The 20,818-nt window shown below is 38.5% G+C and overlaps 1 protein-coding gene across 2 annotated transcripts; it reads right to left on the bottom strand.

Annotated features, from left to right (window-relative positions):
- Positions 1-421: 421 nt before the first annotated feature.
- fbxo32 (F-box protein 32) lies at positions 422-20,617 on the bottom strand. Of its 2 annotated transcripts, none has more exons than XM_088326536.1 (9): positions 20,243-20,617; positions 16,952-17,070; positions 16,633-16,682; positions 16,429-16,521; positions 9,249-9,342; positions 8,011-8,195; positions 7,731-7,913; positions 5,780-5,923; positions 422-2,630 (listed from the first exon to the last, which is right to left on the bottom strand). In XM_088326536.1, exons 1-9 carry the CDS (start codon positions 20,347-20,349, stop codon positions 2,541-2,543), a joined length of 1,065 nt encoding a protein of 354 aa, XP_088182662.1. In that variant the 5' UTR covers positions 20,350-20,617; the 3' UTR covers positions 422-2,540. The 2 variants fall into 2 exon arrangements, with proteins under 2 accessions (XP_088182662.1, XP_088182663.1); XM_088326537.1 differs by lacking the exon at positions 20,243-20,617 and adding an exon at positions 20,060-20,121.
- Between the last annotated feature and the right edge of the window lie 201 nt (positions 20,618-20,818).

Genomic DNA, 20,818 nt, shown 5'->3' with positions numbered 1-20,818 from the left:
CTACTTAAGTGTTCATAGGGGGCCCCCTGGTGTCCGCAGGCACCACATTGGAGACCTCTGCCATACAGTGTTCTACTCACGGTAAAGTAGTGTACCAAAGACCCTCCGTTGAGAAGTACTACAGTACATGTTAACCGTTTTCCTGCTGAATAAGAACGTGCTTCTGATAGTTCAATAACCTTTATTTACACCACAGAGCATTTATAGACTGCAGTATGGACACCATTGGATATTTTTCTACGCTTTGTTTAAACAGGCTGGTCTGCACACTTTTAATAAACAGTATGTTTTTCTTGTTGTTTTTAATCATCCAGGATGCTTTAGAAAAAAAAATTACTGCAAACACTCTCTAAAAAACCCATACTGTATGTGGTGTCAAATCAGCTTCACAGTCTGGAAAAAAAATCACTTTCGAGACGAACAGTTTTAAGCTTTGTAATAAGGCACTCAAATGCAATAACAGCCACATCAAAAGAAACAATACATTCAAAAGGTATCAAATTCTTATAAAAGTGAAAAAGTAAAAAACTAAATAACACACACACACAACGATGCAATGACACCAGGTTGCTTACAACTGACTTTTGTTTCAGTACCAAAATCTCAAGTCAAGTACCAAACCAAATACAAAGTGTTTTGAATAAATTAGCCTCAATGTGGTCAGCAATCACAAACATGGAATTTTACAAATTCACAGAAAAAAAACAAAAAAAAAACAAATGTATATTTTGAAATGGACTAATCCCAACTTTTGCATTTCTTCACTTTACTACTCCTGAACCAGCATGGATTGGATGTCCTTTTCACACTTAAGGGACAGTGTGTAATATTTGACCAGCAAATGTCGCTGTATTGTGCATTTCAACCAAAAACAAGTGTTAAAAAATACAAGGAAATTTTAAGCTATGGCAACTCAAAGTGACCAAACCTCAACATTTTTAATCTCAATTTTTACCCAGCCTTTTTTATGGCTTTCAGTTCCCGTAGCAGCAAGATGGCCAACAAATATGCCAGCTCCCTTCAGGTGAATTTGTTATGTAAAATAATTTCTCTACCAACGAGTTCTTTTAAAATGCATGTTTATGTATTTAATCTATTTTTGCCTATTATCTAAAATCAATATCCATCCATCCGTTATCTGCACCGCTTATCCTCAGTAGGGTCGCGAGGGTGCTGGAGCCCATCCCAGCTATCTTTAGGGAGTGGTCAGGGGACACCCTGAACTGGTTGCAGGGCGCATGGACATACAACTCACATGCCCACTCTTACCTAGGGACAATTTGGACCAGCCAATTAACCTGACATGCATGTTTTTAGAATGTGGGAGGGAACCGGAGTGCCTGGGGGAAACCCATGCAAGCACGGAAAGAACATGCAAACTCCACACAGGAGGTTTGATCTCATGACCTCAGAACTGCGCCGCACACGCGTTAACCACTGCCCCATAAATCAATCTTGCTGTTTATGAATGAAAAATCCACGCTGTTACTTTAAAACTTTACACAATTATTTAGTGTGTCTTGCTGTGGGTAAATAGGTGCCGCGTTGTGTTTGTAAGGTTTATTATCGCCTAATAAGGGGGAATTACAATCATTAATAAGGGGAGCAATTGCCTGAAGTTGATAAGTATGCAATAACCTTCTGTAAACGATTAAAAAACCAGCATCCTGTCATAACAGCAATACCCAAAGCAGTAGTACTGTTATTTAATACTGCAATTTACTAAATTGCTTACATGAATAATACGTTTAATTAAACTTAAAAATCATATTGGCGATTTGGTCGGTTTACTCGCTGATTAAATACCTTGAAATAGGACGGCATCTGAATTGGAACAACATAGTTATGTTTAGTCTAATTAGATGACTGGCAGATATTTTTAATCCAACCGTTGTCTTGTCTACCATGCTTTATAATGTCATTGTCTAACTAGTTTATTTATGATTCAGTAGTTTATAACGGGCAGATATTCTTCATAGATCTAGTAGCTTCTTGATTTTCCTCTAAAATTACAATTTTCCCACATGGGGAGTATGCCCCCAGAACGCCCTAGACTGTACAGCCACAAGGGTCTCACAAAACTCTTTTGGAAACACCGCAAGTAATAAAAATTCCAAGGAAATTACAAACTACGAAGACCCAAACTGACCAAATTGCAACATTTGATTTATTTTTAGATAAGTTAGCTCCTTTTAAGTTTTATTTTACTGAAAAAAAAGTTTAAAAACAAGTTATAATGTAGTAAAACAAAATTAAAAAAACTTGATCAATGTAAACAAATGTGACTTGTTTTAACATGTTGAAACTCCGTTTTTTTACCACTAGTAGACGCTAAATAATACACATTGTCCCTTTATCAGTGCCATTCTCATACCTTTATAAAGTAAACAATCAAAATGTGAATTGCATTTTTGTCCCACTACTCAATAACCACCGAGTCATCCATTTGTGAAATGAAATATACATGTTAATAAACACATGACATAAAATATGTTTATGTACAGTATGTACTCTCTGGTCATGTGTTTTTCAAGGAACCTTCAGAAATTAAAAAGGTCGATGAAGTCTTGAGGGGACAGGGCCATGGTGCAGCTTTCTGGATTGTTGGCAGTACACGGATGATTTGTGTCCTGGTGGCAAAAAAACAATATTTGAAATGTTCTCCAAGATATTCACATTTTTGATGCAATATAAAATGTTGGGACTATTGCAATACAAAGGGACGCAATTGCCGTATATTCTGGACTATAAGGCGCACCCTAAAACTCCAAATGGGCCGGAAATTTGAAAGTGCGCCTTATATACCACAAAATATGGTGGATACGATTGGAAATTAGCATTGCTACACAAATGTTTACAGTATATTATCGTATTTGAGCAACTATAGTCATCGCGGGCTCAAATCGCAATACATTGTATGCAATGGGATTGAAACCTGGGTCGTGGCAATATGACGAAAAGTTCTTGGGGCGCTAATACTTTTGCTCGGCACTTTAATAATAGAAGCAACATGATTAAATCAAAACAATTATTAGAAGGCACTGTGAGGAAAGGGACCTTAGGGAGGTTCATCCACACTGATAGAGATGGTAGCATACTTTTAATTCAAACCCGAGGCAGTGAGGTCCCCGAAACTTACACACTAGACCACCGCCCAATTTCGTTGTCACAATATGTTAACCCATTTTGTAACAATGACAATAAAGGTATATTCTATTCTATTCTATTCTACCAATGGTTCAGATGACATATGAAATGGCATTACAGGTTTTCTAATTATCAAACTACTTACTCACTGTGCCTGAAACACTGTTTTGCATCGTGCGTTCTAGAAGATTGAACAGACTCTACACTCCTTTACCAACAAATGTTAAGAGAATGGAGGAGTCTTTTAACAAAATACTATACAAGCTCTTTTACGTACGTATACTGTACATATTAAACCGCAACGTTATTGATGTGCAGGTTAAGAAGTGAGAGTGTGTTTAAGCTATCAGAATTCAGAACAAAATGCACTATGCAAATCAGTGTTTGTGGCACCGTGAGTAAAAATACTGTGAAAATGAAGCAAGGTCTAATGCCTTTTCATATGTCATCTGTATCACAGCTGGCCTAATGGTAAAATGTTAAGGGCCTCACCGTCGTGACCCGTGTTCTATCCCCGTTCTAAAATGATGTTTTCTTTTCTAATAAGTGACAATTATTAAGTATAAAAGGCTCAATGGTTATACACGAATAAACACGGTAGCTCTTACAGTAGTCTAAAATTCATTATAGTCCTTATGTATGAATAATATATTATGGTTTTTCGGGGGCTGTGCCTTAAAATCCAGCGAGCCTTATACAGCTGAAAATATAGTACTTTTCACGTTAACAAGTACTGTAACGCGTTATGGAGAAAATTAAGTGACGCTACTGTTCTTACATGGTGCACGATTGCATTATTTCGCTACTCATTATATGCATATCACAAATTCTAATATTCTCTGACTGCTGGACGCTCCTAGATCGTTCACCTTGTCATACAACCCTCAATTTAGCAATGTGTCTTAAAATGTGAGCGTGTTTATAATTAGCTACAAAATGCACCTAAATACATTATGGTGGCGCCATCTCAAGCACAGAGTACAAGGGCTCTGAAATTCTCCTCGTGGAGATATTCTCCCTACCGCGTACACTCGCATTTATCTATAAAATAAAATACTGAAATCAGGGGGTCAGCTTATATTCCCATACTTCGTTGTGTGTCGCCAATAGCAAATGGTAGGAAGCGCTAGGAGGAGCGGTCGTGGCTTATACAGGACCAACAAACCATCAGGAAAACAACAAGTCAAACGTTACAGTAAAGGTGAGATGAATTTGGGTGTTTTTATTTGTAAACTTATTTTTGCAATACACAATGCCTGGGGGAAAAAAAAGACAGGTCTTGAACAGTACTCAGAAATGGCAAAGATTTTTGAGTGGTTTGAAGCCCAGAGAAAAAATGGATATAGATTGTCTCTGCTAAGTGTTTGTTTGCAAACTCTCAAGCTTGCACAAGCCAAGAAATATGAAGGGTTCACCGCTTCTGGTCATTCTGGAAGGGGAATTACCACTTGTGAGGCCCCTTCTCAAGGTTTCTTTATTTCTCACGCTGAAGTTTTGAGTTTTTCCTTGCCCGCATGTTGGTTTAAGATCAAGGGATGGTGTAATTGTAATCCTGTGCAGTCCTTTGAGACATTTTTGTGATTAAGGGCTATATAAATAAATGGTTGGTGTGCATTTTCTTATGATTATTCTATTGTGTGGCTATTTTATTGCAGTTTTTAGGTAGTCGGCTTTACGAGAATATGCACGGTAATTTTTAACTAGATACAACAATCCTTCGTTTTTCGCACGGGTTGCATTCCAACAATGTACCGCGATAATCAAAACCCACATAGTAGAGAGGTTTATTTATCTATGAAATACTCAATTATTCATTAAAACCAACGAATCATGACAATTACTGGCTCGAACATTTAACAAATAAAAACACTGTACTTTAAAAACTTTTTTCAACAAAAAACTTCCGTCCTGTCAAATTATAATAACGATAACACAGATTATTCTGAGACACTACTTTGTTACTTCCCATAATACTTTGTTGCTATCATGCCAATGTTATGGAAAACTGCTTTCACATTCCTAATGCTTGAGGCAGGGGTCGGCAACCCAAAATGTTGAAAGAGCCATTATCGACCACGAAAAACACCCCTTGGGGCAGCAAGAAATCAAAAGCCTTATATGAAAAGAAACACATCTGTATCCATCTATATTCTTTGGAAAATGTTAAGAATGTGTCCTGTTTGTCCCACAAAAACCATATATTTTTCCATTATCAAACCATTTTGAAAAGGGCCAGGGAGCCACTATGGAGCGGCAAACACCAACATGCGGCTCCAGAGCAAGTTTATCAAGTCGAGAAGTCCAACTTTGTTAGCGATTGAAAGTATAATCCTCTCCCTTGATGGCTTTTAGAGGAACTTGAAATAGAAAAAGATTTGTGCATACATAATGTAAGTTCGTCAAGCTGTTTTACGTACGTGTACAGCTCAGAACGCGATGTCACTGTGACAATTAGAAGGCAGACACAGGCAGAGAAGGGGCAGGCGATCCTTTAGCTAATTAGAATGCAGTGTCGGTGTCAGTAATATAGGGGGTAGAATTACTTTTTAAATGAAGTAACTAGAAACTAATTACGGTTTCTCAGTAATGCGCCCAACACTGGTATAATACAACCGCAAATAAAGCTACGTACCTTCCAGAAAAGAATTTGACAGTGTGAGCAGAAGTGAAGAGTGTCACTGTACTGCTCTCGGCGAGGATAACAGCGGCACAGTTTAAAGTACATCTTCTTCCATTCCAAGTTGCCTTTGTCTGACGTTATTAGACGCTTTCGGATCTAAGAGAAAAACAAGAGTTTTTGAAGATTAGATTTTTTTTTAAACATAAAAGCGGCACTTTAGTTTTGTTATTTTGCCCCGATCAAAAAGTTGTTTTGATTTATACTTTTGGCAGCACAGCAGCGCAGTGGTTAGCGCATGTGCGGCACAGTTCAAGTCATGGGAACCTCTTGCGTGGGTTCAAATCCAGCTCCAGAGTTGCTGTGCGGAGTTTGTATGTTCTCCCCGTGCTTGCGTGGGTTTCCTCCGGGCACTCCGGTTTCCTCCCACATTCCAAAAACATGCATTTCAGGTGAATTGGCCGGTCCAAATTGTCCCGAGGTGTGAATGAGCGAGTGAGTAGTCTGTCCCCGTGTGTGCCCTGCGATTGGCTGGCAACCAGTTCAGGGTGTCCCCTGCCCACTGCCGGATGATTGCTGGGATGGGCTCCAGCACCCCCGCGACTCTACTGAGGATAAGCGGTGCAGCTAATGAGATGAGATGAGATGAGATTTATACTTTTCGAAAAAACACAGTGAACCAATTTAGGAGGTGCCTCAGTGTCTTATCTCATGCTCACTGCGGAGCCGCTAACTCACAGTCCTACCTTTAGCTGATATCATGTAAAATAAATACATGTTTATCGACCTACAAGCGTTTGAAAAAATGCACATTTCTAAGACAGTTCATGTTATTTTGACTATTATTGAAAGCAATATTGTTTTTTGTAATGAATAAAGTTTTTTTTCACCCCTAAGAGGCGCTAAATAAGACACGATATCCCTTCAACAAAATGACGAAAAAGACCCAATTTAGACGGATTGACCTATTTCCACAAGTTATTAGGGTTTGGGTTATTAAAAGTTAAAAATCATCGTATTTTTTGACCTGAAAAAAAAATTGTTTTAAAGTTATTACTCCCAAAAATACTTTTCGGGATGCTTGCTTTTGCAAAACAATTCAGATTATTGGGTTAAATTGACCTAAGTAGTGGACTTGTCTCATTTTGACCCAAGTGTACAGATGTAGTAATACAAATAAATACATTAATATATCAAAACTTTAAAACTATGCCTGTATTTTGCATTTGTATTTTTAAAATAGTTACAATACTGTAAAATGTCACTGCATATAATCATAACAATATGAGTGGACAATTATACGAGTTTTCCTTTTAAATATTTTAATCATCATATTCCTTTGGTTGTAATTAACAATCATTATTATCTATGTAATTGCCTGAAGCTTTTGCCTATAGTTTGTGTATGGACCCTTCCTAGAACCCACTCAAAATTCAATGAATCAGCTTATCTTGCCCATAGTTTAATTCAAAGTCATTTTGTAAAATTCCACTGCACTCAGAGACTGTTCTTTTAAACCTCACCCATGTCTTATAAAGTACCCGCCCACGTGTTTCCCGATGCTTTTTTTGGGTGGACATGCACTCCTGAACTAGTCCAGAATATAGTCTGTCTTTTTTGTTTTATTTCTTGTATTTGTTTTATTGTCATAAAAGATCTCAACACGGAAGTAGATGACTGACTCATGGAGAAGAAAGGCCATTTCCCTCAGACATGTAAAATTGAACATGCAATGAAATGTACAAATTCTCTACGAAATGAAAAATAAACTAAGGTAAACACACCCATATGTGCATATTATATTATGCATGTTTATGTTTACAGATCAACCAATTGAGAGTGTCCCCTGTCCAATGGCCGAAGACAGCTGGGATGGGCTCCGGCATCCCCGCCCCCCCGATCCTAGTGTGGATGAGCAGAAAATGGATGGATGGATGTTTTACATATGTGCGGAACGGCCACGTGCCTGTCTGTCCGTAAAGTGATAATGGCAAAGTTTCTTCCACAGCAAGCGGTCCTCAGCAAGACCTCCTAGCTTTGGACAAACTTGGCCCAGGCAGACCAAGTCCCTGCCATCCGACAGACGGCGCATTATGTTGAGCTGGAGGCTGGCAGGCAGCTCAGTTAGCGTCAGGCCTGTTGAAGTTGGCTGAAGGGGCCACAAAGAAAATATTAGTGCCTCATTCTTTGGTGACTTGCATAAGCAGTACCGTGATTTTTACCCTCTGCTTTGTTTTTTGCCTCACCCTATTGATCTGGATGTTGTTCAGCTGCTGCTGCCACTGCAGGATGTTGTCCATGCGGTGCACCCACATGTTTATGTTTCCCACCAGCACAGACTTGCCCATGTCCTGAACCAGACTGCACAGCGAGATATACAGCGTTTGGAGCAGTTCCTTGATGGAGCGCACGTTCTGCTGGTCGTCAAGCACTGCGGCAAGAATAAGAGCTATTATAAATATTGAATACAGCAAATTACCATACCATAAGCAAAGACTTGTTGCTAAAGTACCACTTGACAGAGCTGACTATTAATTTTGTTTTGGCTCCTGATTAAATTTTTCTGTTTTTTAGATTGAACACCTGCAAAAAAAGATTGCATAGAATGCCAGTTTGTTATTTTGTCATAAAAACTGTCTACATCAGTGGTCAGCAACCTTTTCTGTACCTTGAACTGGTTTAAAATAGCCTTTATTCTAGCAGACCGGTCCAATAAACATATGTAAGAAGGAGAACAAGAACAGGAAGAAGAAGCCTAAATCCACTGTGTAATTACTAGACTGCAAGAAATCTGGATGTTAAAAGGATAAGGAATTGGATTTTCTATGTCATCAAACTATTTTTAGCCACGGTACCACATTGTACAACGTTGTTTTAGCTGAACTCCTTCCCATAAGGCTCTAATGCAGCATTGTACAAAGTGGCACCAAGAGTAAAAATAGTGTGATGGTAAGAAAATTAAATGTCAACAACCATCCTCGTGGGCCTGTTGCTAGGATTCGGCGCTCTCACGGTCTGGGTCAGATTTTCATTGCATCCAATGCTGAGAAAATAAGGTCAGCAATATGAATAGTCTCATGAATCATTACTCAATTATGTTGATATACTACCGTAAAGCCGTGAGGTAACGCGCACCCAAACTTTGAGTTTATTTTGGTTCAATTTGTTTTTGTGTAAACATGAGTAAATACAGTATTGACAAAAACTAGGGCAAATATTTATATCTTTCTGTGCTACCCGGTACCAAACGACTCCTGGTACGGGTCCACAGCCCAGTGGTTGCAGACTACTGGTTTACATCATTGTCACTATCGGCCAATCATGTTGCTGTTCTTTGATAAATACACCCTTTAGGGCGGATCTTCTTAGGAGATTTAATACAAAGAAAGGGGCCACCGGAGATTCGTGTCTTCATTTCCATCCAACTTCCTCCTTAATCTAAATTAATTTCTCAGTTATTGTTCTTTATGTAGTGTAGAGTTACCTTTCTGAACCACTCTCTCTAGAATGTTCATGTAGTTTTTCTGGGCAACGCCGCTGAGTGAGGGGAGCTGCGACTTGGCGATAAGCTCCAGCAGCTTAAAGACAAAAAGAAAGGGAGAGATTCAACCCAATCCAAGTAAATACAGGGTAGTATCGATTGATTTCGATCTGATACTTTTTGCTTGGAAATCGTATGATCATTGAATATTGAAACCTTCCCCCTGTTGTTAGTTTATAATTACGATAAAAAACGGCTTTAAAATCTTCTATTTTTTTATTAAATAACAACAATCCAAACCGCAGCACGGCGGCGCAGTGGTTAGCGCTTGTGCGGCACAGTTCATGTCATGGGAACCTGTCGTGGGTTCAAATCCAGCTCCAGACTTCCTGTGCGGAGTTTGTATGTTCTCCCCGTGCTTGCGTGGGTTTCCTCCGGGCACTCCGGTTTCCTCCCACAATCCAAAAACATGCATTTCAGGTGAATTGGCCGGTCCAAATTGTCCATAGGTGTGAATGAGCGAATGAGTTGTCTGTCCCTGTGTGCCCTGCGATTGGCTGGCAACCAGTTCAGGGTGTCCCCTGCCCACTGCCCGGAGATGGCTGGGATGGGCTCCAGCCCCCCCGCGACCCTAATGAGGATAAGCGGTACGGCTAATGAGATGAGATGAGAACAATCCAAACCATAACAGTTTGAAAAGTATAAATATAAGAATCTATATAACAAGTCAAGAGAGTCAAACTAATAAAAGCAGTATTTGTCATGAACAGGAACAGGATCAGGACCCAAATATGTGACGTTTCTCACACAAGCCTTTTATTTTACAGGAAATGGGGAGTCATGCACGTTAGGAAGCCAGAGGCCGGCAAGATTGATACCAATTGCCCGATCAGATATCGGACAGATGGGGTAGATATCGGACAGGACGGGACAGATATCAAAACAGGATATCGAAATTAAACAGGACAAAAATAGATGGGAACGATAACTGGAGATGATAATAAACAGGATAAAACATACGAACGATACCGGACGGGAAACGCAGGTAGTCAAAACCCACGTCTTGCGGGGCAGAGGTTCGTTGACGGACTGACAAAGGGAGAGTGAAAGCACTAAGCTTAAATAGAAGGGATGCCAATCTGCCAACGAGCCGCAGCTGGCGCCACACAGGCGTGGCCAATTGGGCACCATGGCAACCGTCACAGTAATGTAACGAAAAACAAATATAATAACGTGAAAAATATAACACCTGTACAATATTTTGAAAATTAAGTCAAAGAGCTAAAAATGTAAACAATCTCATCTCATCAGCCGTACCGCTTATGATGTTAAAATCTTTAGCAGAATAAAAATTAAAACACAGAAGTGTCAACAACGGTTTCAGAACAAAATACAAGAGAGTCAAACCTAAAAGCAGCAATGTAAAAAAAAAAAAAATACTACGTTAACAAGACAAATTAAATACCATAGTTTTCGGTCTGTAGGGCACACTTAAAACCCCCAAATTTGAGAAAATATTTAAAGTATGCTTTATTATCCAGTGCACCTTTATATACCCCAAAATAGGGTAAATAAATTTGGCAAGGCATGATTATAACAAATGCTTCATCATACAGTAACTACATATGAAGTATTGATTCATTTTAGTTGTGAAACAAGATTCCCTAATATTTATTACTATGAAATATGATGGCAGACTTTTGAGTCAGCACCCTTCAGGTAAGCCTTATGTTATGCAAAATGAATTCAAATTTATTGCTCTATGGGTATTTTTAAAAATGCATTTTTATATACAAATTTGTGTATTTTTGCTTATCATTCTAATTGTAACTTTTTTTAAGGATGAAGTTTTTTTTTTTTTTTTAACCAAGAATACACCATGTCCCTTTAAGTTATCATGTTAATTCAATTGACCGTATAAAAATATTGTCGTCACCTTGCCTAGGAGGTAGTAAAGGTTAATCATTTTGCTTAACAGTTTTGCTGTCATTCAGGATTTTTCATGTTTTGTGTATTTTTTTTGAAGAATAACAAAAACGACTGAAAATGAGGAAAGTTATCTGCTGGAGAAACAAATAATGTTTTACTGTGTCTAACTTTTTTAGTTCTTTTTTTTTTTTTAAATAAGAGATAAGTCAAGTCACATGTATTTGCACAGCATGTACCGTATTTTCCAGAATATAGGGCGCACCTAAAAACCCCAATTTGGCCTCAAATTTGAAAAAGTGCACCTTATAAACCAGAGCGCCTTGTATACTGCAGAATACAGCAGACAAGATTGAAAATGCATACAGTAGTTAATAATTATTGGTAAGTCTTAGCATACTAGGTTTTACGGTAATACCGTAGTTGAGCAATAATTTGTCAAATCAACGTCTGCGTCAAAAAAGATTGAATGCAACAGGAACAGTAGTGACAATAAAAGCGCCAACACATTATCAGTGGTACAAATGACTCATGACATCAGACTATTTTTACTCACGGTGCAACAGCACTCATTTGCATAGTGCATTCCGAGTTAAACAGTCCCTCCGATTCCTAACCTGTTTGTCACTAACCTATCGGTTTAATATGTATGCATGCGCAAAAGAGCTTGTGTAGCATTTTGTTAAAAGGCTTTTTGTTTCCACTATTCTCCAACATACATTGGTAAAGATTTGCAAAGTGCATTCTTATAGATAGTCTTTTCACTTCATATGTCACAATTTGTATATGTCAAATCCAGAATAGAACCAGCTCTGTGCTACCTATGGTCGTGAAAATACGGTATATAATAATAATAATAATAATAATTTCCTTGTATTGTCATTCTGTGTAACAATGTACACAGAACGAAATGTCGATTGCACCTGACCCGTTGTAGCGAGCCGATGCAGCCGCAGCCAACAGAGGGCGCCGCCGACCACTTTTTAAGTCTTAGGAATGACTCGGCCGGGGCGCGAACCCGAACCTCCCAGTCTCAAAGCGGGCGCCTTACCATCTAGGCTACTGAGCTGGTATACAGGGTTGGGTAGGGTTACTTTAACTGGATTATTTTCAATTACTTTTGGATTACTCCAATACCAAATATACTAATAAAAGACAAAAAAAACTAAATATGAATAAAATGATGACTCACAACACGTGGTAAGCTTCCTCTCCTGGCTTTGATCTATTTGATCTCCGGCAAAACTAACATAAAATGCAACAGAAACAAAATGAAAATAAATCCAAACAGCTTGCCAACATCATTTTTGCCGTTCCATGTATTCCGTTACTCCCCAAGCCGGCACAAAATTTAGTAATTTTATTCATATTTAGTTTCTTTTGTCTTTTATTAGCATATTTAGTATTGGAGTAATCCAAAAGGAATTGAAAGTAATCCAGTTAAAGTAACCCTACCCAACCCTGGGTATATATATATATATATGTATATTAGATAATTCTGTTCTTGTTTTATTAGTTTTAGCATGAGTGATTTGTAGTGGTTGTTACTTGTTTTTCATTTCTAAAATTGAGTTGAAGTTAGTTGAGATCAATCCTTTTGCCCACTCATGAGCTTGCCTTGTACCTTATTAATGTTCCCATTCCTTCCTGCTGAATTCCTTCAGCCTAATCCTATGACCTTCGTCCTTTAGCAGCTCATCAAGTGCACTGCCTTTTGAACAGCAGCCGTCCAGAACACCCAACAATGCGTGTTTCCGAATCTACTTTTAGCACTTCGCAGCCCGTCACTCCTCTCACATTTTTCCACTAACCGACAGAAGATTGTGTAAGAAAGGCTGCTTACTACTACGTAGTCATGACAGGATATAGAGCATAATGTATTTATCGACCTTTTGAAAGACCCTCAACAAATAATTTGATTTGCGAAAGTGAGTCAAAGTGATATGAGAGGCCGTTTGAGAAGTAAATCATACTTGCTCTCACAATTAACATCATACCCCCAAACATGCACAACTATGATCTCGGTCAGACAGTCATACTAATAAACAAACTCTACTATGCCCCCTCATACATACTACTGTACTCTAATACACACCACTACTCTCTCACACCTACTACTATACCAGGGGTGGCAAACACGCGGCTCTTGGCCAATAAGAATGCGGCTCTTTGCCTCATCATATTTTCTATATACTGTGGCTCTTTGCCTTGTTTCATATTTAGTTTTTTTGTGTGTATTGAGGGTGGACATTTAACTTGAAATCAGCACAAGAACAATACTTGTTGTATTGTACGGAAAGGAGTGTGTTATGGGAAATATTGTGTTTTTAATTGTGTGTGTTTTTGTGTCTGTCTGTCATGGCAGGTCAGTGCTTGGTGTGGCTCTTTGACTCTCACAGTTAAAAACTTCGGCTCTTTGTTTCGAACTTGTTCACCACCCCTGTACTATACTCAGACACAGATTGGTATAATCTCATACACATTTTACTATATGTTATACACACACACTACTATACTCTCGCAAACCCCATTATTATACTCATACACTCACTACTATACTCTGTCACATATATTACTATACTCACACACATGCACCACTATAGTTTCATACAGATACACCCATACCCATGGACAAACACAATACTCTCTCACAAATTCTTTCATATACACACACGACTATACTCTGAGACGCAGATTACAATACTCTCATACACATATTACTATACCCTCATACACACACTACTATACTCTTTTACACATATTCCTATACTCTCTTAACACACTCGTATACTCTCTCACACACATGGACAACTAAACTCTCATACGAATACAGTCATATCCATGCACAAACACTACTATACCCTCACACATACTACTATACTCTAATACACACGACTGTTCTCTTTTACACATACTACGATACTCTCACACATACTTTCATTCACACACTACTATGCTGTCACACACATACTACTATTCTCTTACATATACTACTATATGCTCTTACACATAATACTATACCGGGAGCAACCCCAATTTTACGTCAAACTGTACAACTATACACACAGATCACTGTGCAGTGCCTTGGTTATCAAAAGTACACAAAGTAAAAACTAAGAGGTGAGGTGATAGTTACACTAGGTGTGAAAAAAACCCTATAATGATTTTTTTTAATGGTTTGTGGAAGGAGAATGGCGTGTGTGAGAGTCTATAATAGTGTGTATGTGGGTGTTTGCTACTATGTGTGTGAAAATATAGTAGTAAGTGTGAGAGTGGAGTAGTGTGTGTATAAGAGTAAAAAAGCAAGAGTGAGGAAGTATAGTAGTGCGCTTGAGAGAGTCTAGTAACGTGTTTATATAGGTATAACTGTGTCTGCATGAGAGTATAGTAGTGCATGTGTGGGAGTATGGTGCTCAATGTGAGAGCAAGTATGATTTTCTCAAACTGCCTCTCATAGAATGCAGTAACCAGACGTAGACTAAGGTAAGCAGCAAACCAGAATGCTGTGTCCAGACAAGAGGATCGTGTTACACAGAGGTACTGTTGTGATTTGCTAAAAAAACATTAGCTGCTAGGCTACTCTAAAGAGTCATTCCATTCTGAATCCAAATCAAACAGGAAGTAGTTATGAAGCATGACATGGTTTTAAACAGAAATTTATATATATAAGTCAAATTAAGCGCATGCTGTTTTCACTAGTTGCATGTGTTTTAAGAGACATTCATAATCAGCCTTTTTTAGAAGGGTTAAACCTTCCCACATCAGACCACGTGCAGCTCACATGCCTTCACATGTGGAAAAGTTTCACAGTCGTAAGGAGAGTCAGCCATACATTACAATTATTTAATTTGGGTATATCTTTGTTATTTTTGTGATTTAGGTTTTAAGAATGTATTACTCTTACGAGCCATTGCATACAGTTAGCAGTTTGTGGTTCACATAATTAAAAACTGATGGGGAAATGAAGTATACGTAAGGCAGTAGTTCGAACTTAAGCTTTTAATAAGGGTATTTATTACATAAAAATGAAGTAATGTTACAAGCTAAGGGTGTCAATGTCAAACAGACAGAAGGGCTAAATAAATAAATCAGCTGTAAAAAAAGGAATAAAAGCAGATAAATGAGCCAAATCTGGATTTAGTTTAATGATATTGATGGCTCCAAATCAGAGTGCATTGTCAAACAGTGGCAGAAGAAGATAAAAGCTTATTCATTTTTGTATTTCATACTTCAGTTGTTAGAACTCTGAAAATTGATTTTTTTTTTACACTTTGTTGTGTCATATGTTTTTTAGCGGTTCTGTTTTGCTTAGTACAAACAACTTAACAATTTTAATTGGGTAAAGGTTTTCTGTAGATTGAAACAAAGGCTATTGTAGCATAGTACATTTTTCAAAATTAGTTATGAATTAATTTGGTTCATAATGTTACAATATTATTGATAGTATACAATAAGAAAACAAATCTGAAGAGCCAAATAGGAAACATTTATACTACGGCTCTTGCGTGGTAAAATAACCTCCTGTAAAGCGTAAACCACGAAAGAGGAACTGGCATACTGTCCAAGCAAAATATCACAAAAGCAGCGGTACTGATATTTAATACTGTAATTTTCCAAATCAATGATATGAGTATTACATTTAATTAAATTTTAAACTCATATCAGTGATTTGGTCTGTTAACTTGTTGATACAATACCTTAAATTAGTGCGCCGTCAGAAAATCACCAGTTATTTTTAGTCTATTTAGAAGATGAGCAGAATTTTTTGCATTTAACTCCTGTCTCGTTTATCATGATTTGTAGGCATGACTTGTTTGCTGTGTCATTGCCTTCAATAACTAGTGTATTTATGATTCAATAGTTTAAAAGGACACACATTCATGATAGATCTACCTTCTCTATTTTGCTATAAAAATGCATCTGATCAAAGTGTTTGAATCTAGTATCTACATTTTCTTCAGGCCCACAAACTCCCAAAAACTGTCCACCCACCAGGGTCTCACAATAGTCAATGGGAAACACTGCAATTTATCAAGTTTTGAAAATGTAATATTTTAACACCGCCCCCTACTTTACATTTTTATGAACTGCAATGACTCACACAGACAAACATGCACTGTATTGGTCAAAATCATCAGCACTGTCTGCCTAGCATTGATAACCCTGACACAACCCTAAAGCTTGAGCCCGTTCAGTTTAGCTAATCCAATCGCGTCAACTCATAATAAGAAGACTGGGAGATAAGCTACAGACTCACTCTGACGACATAGTTGAACCTCCTGGAGTCCTTGATGGCGCTGCAGAAATCCAAGCGGTTGAAGGCTTCGCCCAGCGTACAATATCCATGACGCTGTGAGAAATTAAATAACAATTTTCACAAAGCACTGCGGAACGAGTTTTCAAAATGTTGACAATTGGGCAATGACAATATATTTTGGTAGCTAAGCTTATTATGCATTACCTCCTTGGTGCTTCCTTTATGAACATAAATCCATTTTTCTTTGTGGAAATCTGTGGGGGGACAAAACAATGTTTGTATCAACAGCCTATGAAGGCCAATTCTTTAGTAGTTTTTTCTGGTTTATTTTTTATTTCTAATCATTTTGCAATAAACATCATCATCAATACATTTTCCAAACATTTGATAGACCAAATACCAATCTCCCACTTTGATCTACCTTGGGGTACTCGATGTCATTGTTAATACAGTAAATCCAAAATCCAATATAACAGACACTACACCGTGACACAAACAAGACGGAGAGACTCTACTGACTCACATGGGACCTTGGTATTGTTATTTATGAGGTCTTTTTTCCTCTTCTTGGCAGCCATGTCATAGCTGAGAGAAAGCAGCAGGTTCTCCTGGTTGAAACAATCCTGTTGGGCTTTGGTGAAGCTACAAAAAAGTGCATGTTTATTAATTACACACCTGATGAACACCAAATACAACCCAAGTTGTCATGATGATATGGTTTGGTCTAGAGCAGGGGTCGGGAACCTTTTTGACTCAAAGAGCCATAAAAGCAAAATATATTAATTTTATTTTGGGAAAGAGACATATATTATGAGACAAATTTACTATAATGCTAAACACGCGCCCCAGACAAAAACTTAGTCTTCAGCACATTTATTTTTGATGATTTGATAAAAATTATAAAAAGAGAATAATGCCAGAGCCCGTGTCCCAAAATCAACAAACATACCAATTTAAACTTGTGTCTTTCTTGCAATTACTGAAGATCGGTTAAACTCACTTTGACCCTTTTTTTTCATACATATTGGTTTCAAAACCAGATGTAAGCAGTTATTTTGTAAAAACGTCACAACATTCTGCAAAAAGGGAGCCTGATGTGCTTATCTATGGTGCAGACGGCGTAGGGCGAGAGATGGGAGGGAGTGCTTGCACTTTTTGCATAGCTCCACCCATCCCTTCCACTCACCCGATCAAAAAACTTTAAATTCTCTTCCGGTGTTTTGGCGTATTTACAGTGTGTTCTGTGGATTCATCATAAGGTATCTGAACACTGAAGACAGATAATATAGTGAGGTTTTATATAACGGATTCTTTAGCGATGTACAGCCAGAACGAGTTTTTTTTTTTTTTTTTTTCGTGTGACACCTTGACTGTAAATTGTAGTGAAAAACGTGCCCTATATATTCTGCCAAGCACTACTCCAAAATTAGCTTTGGTGTGGCTTTGTGTGTACCTGAACAGGATTAGTAGCTTACGTTTTGGACGAGATGGAGAAAATTAGCATGCAATCAAATTTGTCTCCGAGCCACAGGTACTCATAGAAAGAGCCATATATGGCTCGCGAGCCATAGGTTCCCGACCCCTGGTCTAGAGAGTTACAGTAATCCCTCGCTGTATCACAGTTTACTTTTTACGGTTTCGATACTTTGCTGATTTTGAATTCCATCCTTATCATTTTATCATCCATTGTGTTCTGCAGCAGACAGCGCACAGAAAATGCTATCACTGGGGGAATTTGGGGGGAGGGCTTTCTGTGTGTGTGTAAGACTGTTGAAAGCTGGTGTACAGTGGGGCGGTCACACAAGTCATTGTGTCCACCAAAACATACTGCGAAGCCCGACAACAGCTATTAAATGAATTCATCAATTATGATCAGACTCTAAGAAAAGTCAGAAGAGTGCAAAGAAAGGCTAATCACCACTGGGTGTTCCATGGATTGTTATTGGGTCTGGGAAGAGACTGAGGCAGTGTCAGGAGAGAAAGCAATAGCGGTGCCGCAGGCCTGGCCTACTGTTAAGGCGAGTCCACGTAACAACTTGTAGAAGCACCCTATTCCAAGCCTGTGTCTCCCAAACGCCAGATTCATTACCCATAAAACGGACGACCTCGAGCTACAACTCGTGGGAAACGGCTACATTCTTGGCTGTTGTCGTATAATGATCACGGAGACCTGGCTGAACCCGGGGATCCCAAATGCTAGCCAGCCGCTCTCTACATCGCTTTCTTACACTGAAATATGTTTTACTATTGTATGATGACAATAACCATTCATTTTACTGCAATTCTGTGGTTTTAACTGTCGATCTATGGGTGTTATTTTGTTATAGTCGTATATATTTTATGTTACTGACATCAAATAAATGAATAAATACATTTTTCAACTTCATGGGTTTTGTCTATCTCCAGACTTTTTGGGAACACAACCACCGGGAAAATCAAGAGATTGCTGCATTTCACTTTTAAGTCTATGCACCCCCAAAAATTTTGAGATATGATTTTCTTATGTTAGGCGCTCTGGACTATTAGGCGCATGGAATCAAAACTACAGTAAGAGCTAGGGTTGCATGAAAATAAATAAATTTATATTGAAATAATTTATTTCATAGAACTTCAATTAACATTATGACCTTGGTTTTACCACTAAAATTAATCAATTCCTTCGTAAATGGTTACTGTGCTGTCCAAGCTCTGAAATATCCCTTTTTTTTCCCAGTTAGAACGCTAGTAAACGACGTCCCAAAAAGCCAGACTTCTTGCTTTAGTTGCAGTTTATCGGACAATGGCCTCAACCTTTACACTTATAAGTGGCCATTTTGTAGGGAACATAACTACAAACAAAATATTCATTCAAGTAATTCTAAAATGTTTCACTTCCAGACAATTAATGTCCAAAGCAACAACACAGGGGGATTTTCAATGTACGTTCGAAAGTTGGCGTCTAAGCTGCCGTTGAATATCTGGACTTTTCTTTGTTGCTTTTATCAATAGTTAACATGTTAACCACAAGAGGGCACTTTATGACTACTACATATGTTTCTCAAAGCCGGAACAGTTACTATGTGCATTATCATTTAATTGTAACCATGCATTTCTAATTTTAGCCACAGCATTTTCCAGGATATAAAATACACACTTTTAAATTTCTGGCCAATTTGGAGTTTTTAGGTGCGCCGTATAATCTGTAAACTACAGTAATAAAAAGCCTAACCATCAATGTTTTCCAAGAAATAGAAGAGAGCAAAATATATGCCCCCTGACTCATTGTTCATGTTGCAGACACAGAAAGTGCTAAACACTGAAAAACATATCTCATCTCATCTCATTAGCTGCACCGCTTATCCTCAGTGGGGTTGCGGGGGTCTGGAGGCCATCCCAGGAATCATCGGGCAGTGGGCAGGGGACACCCTGAACTGGTTGCATATGTTTGAGTGAAATTGCCAAAAACTGGCGTAGTAAAACTACAGAAGAATCTTATATCTGTTCGCTCTGCCAACTACAAGACCAAACATAGGTTGTATACACGAAATTGTAAAAGCAGAGCAATTGGATTGGCAGAATCGCATTCTGGCTTTTGTTATGATGATCAAATGTTCGTGGTAAAATAAAGACAACGTTCCTTTAGACAACTTACGGCGCTTGATTTGTAAGGTTTTTACTCGGTGAGCGATGTGCGTGACAAACTGGAATAGGTACAAGACTAAAGGAAAAGAGAAAACGAACAAACGCGTTTTTAGTATCTTCAAAACGTCCCCCTTTTTCCTGTCACGTTTGACAATCACGCTGACGTTTTGTTTATACAGCTGGATGAACAAACCTCTCGACGTTGATATTTCTGTCCTCTGTTGTTGTCTTTTTCCATCCCTCCTCGGTTTTAACCCAAGATTGTCCCGGTGATCGCCAGTCCTGTCCGAGGAAAGGCATCCTTATCTTGTTTGGTATTTAGTAAATATTCTAAAAACAAAACAAATAAACAGCAAATGAAACGCCAAAGGGGTTAATATATCTCTTTAGCTGAATCCGTTGTTCCGCGACGTGTTGTTGCTCTTGCAGTGTTATCGTTGCGCAGCTTCTTATATGTTCCCGGAAGCATGATGGCCCCGCCCACTTCAAAAACTTCCCCGGAGCACGTGGCTTTGTTTATCTTCTCCAGCCTTGCAAAACATTGCGGAAAAGAAACACGCGTGACAAGACAACGTTGCACAGGGCCGGGTGACACGACATGGATAGACACTGGATTGTCTTTTGCTAGCCCTGATTTGAACAACCTTACGTAACAGTCTTAGGCACGCTCAGATCGTGAGATGAACAATACTGACTGTTCAACTTAAAGCAGGGATACCCAATCACCGGGTTGTGTTTGGGAACGTTTCTGAAAAGAATAGTTACAGTC

The sequence above is a fragment of the Urocampus carinirostris genome, chromosome 2, assembly GCF_059441175.1.
Source record: "Urocampus carinirostris isolate Australia breed hairy pipefish chromosome 2, RoL_Ucar_1.0, whole genome shotgun sequence".
Taxonomy (NCBI): domain Eukaryota; kingdom Metazoa; phylum Chordata; class Actinopteri; order Syngnathiformes; family Syngnathidae; genus Urocampus; species Urocampus carinirostris.
Note: the sequence above shows the minus strand (reverse complement) of the source record. Positions and strands in the feature narration are given on the sequence as shown.

Coding starts and splice junctions, on each gene's coding strand:
- fbxo32 (XM_088326536.1), bottom strand. CDS start 20,349: ATGCCTTTCCTCGGACAGGACTGGCGATCACCGGGACAATCTTGGGTT. Junction 17,071..20,242: donor AGAAATATCAACGTCGAGAG/GTTTGTTCATCC, acceptor ACTTTTTTGTAG/CTTCACCAAAGCCCAACAGG. Junction 5,924..7,730: donor ATCACTTTACGGACAGACAG/GCACGTGGCCGT, acceptor TTTTTCTCTTAG/ATCCGAAAGCGTCTAATAAC.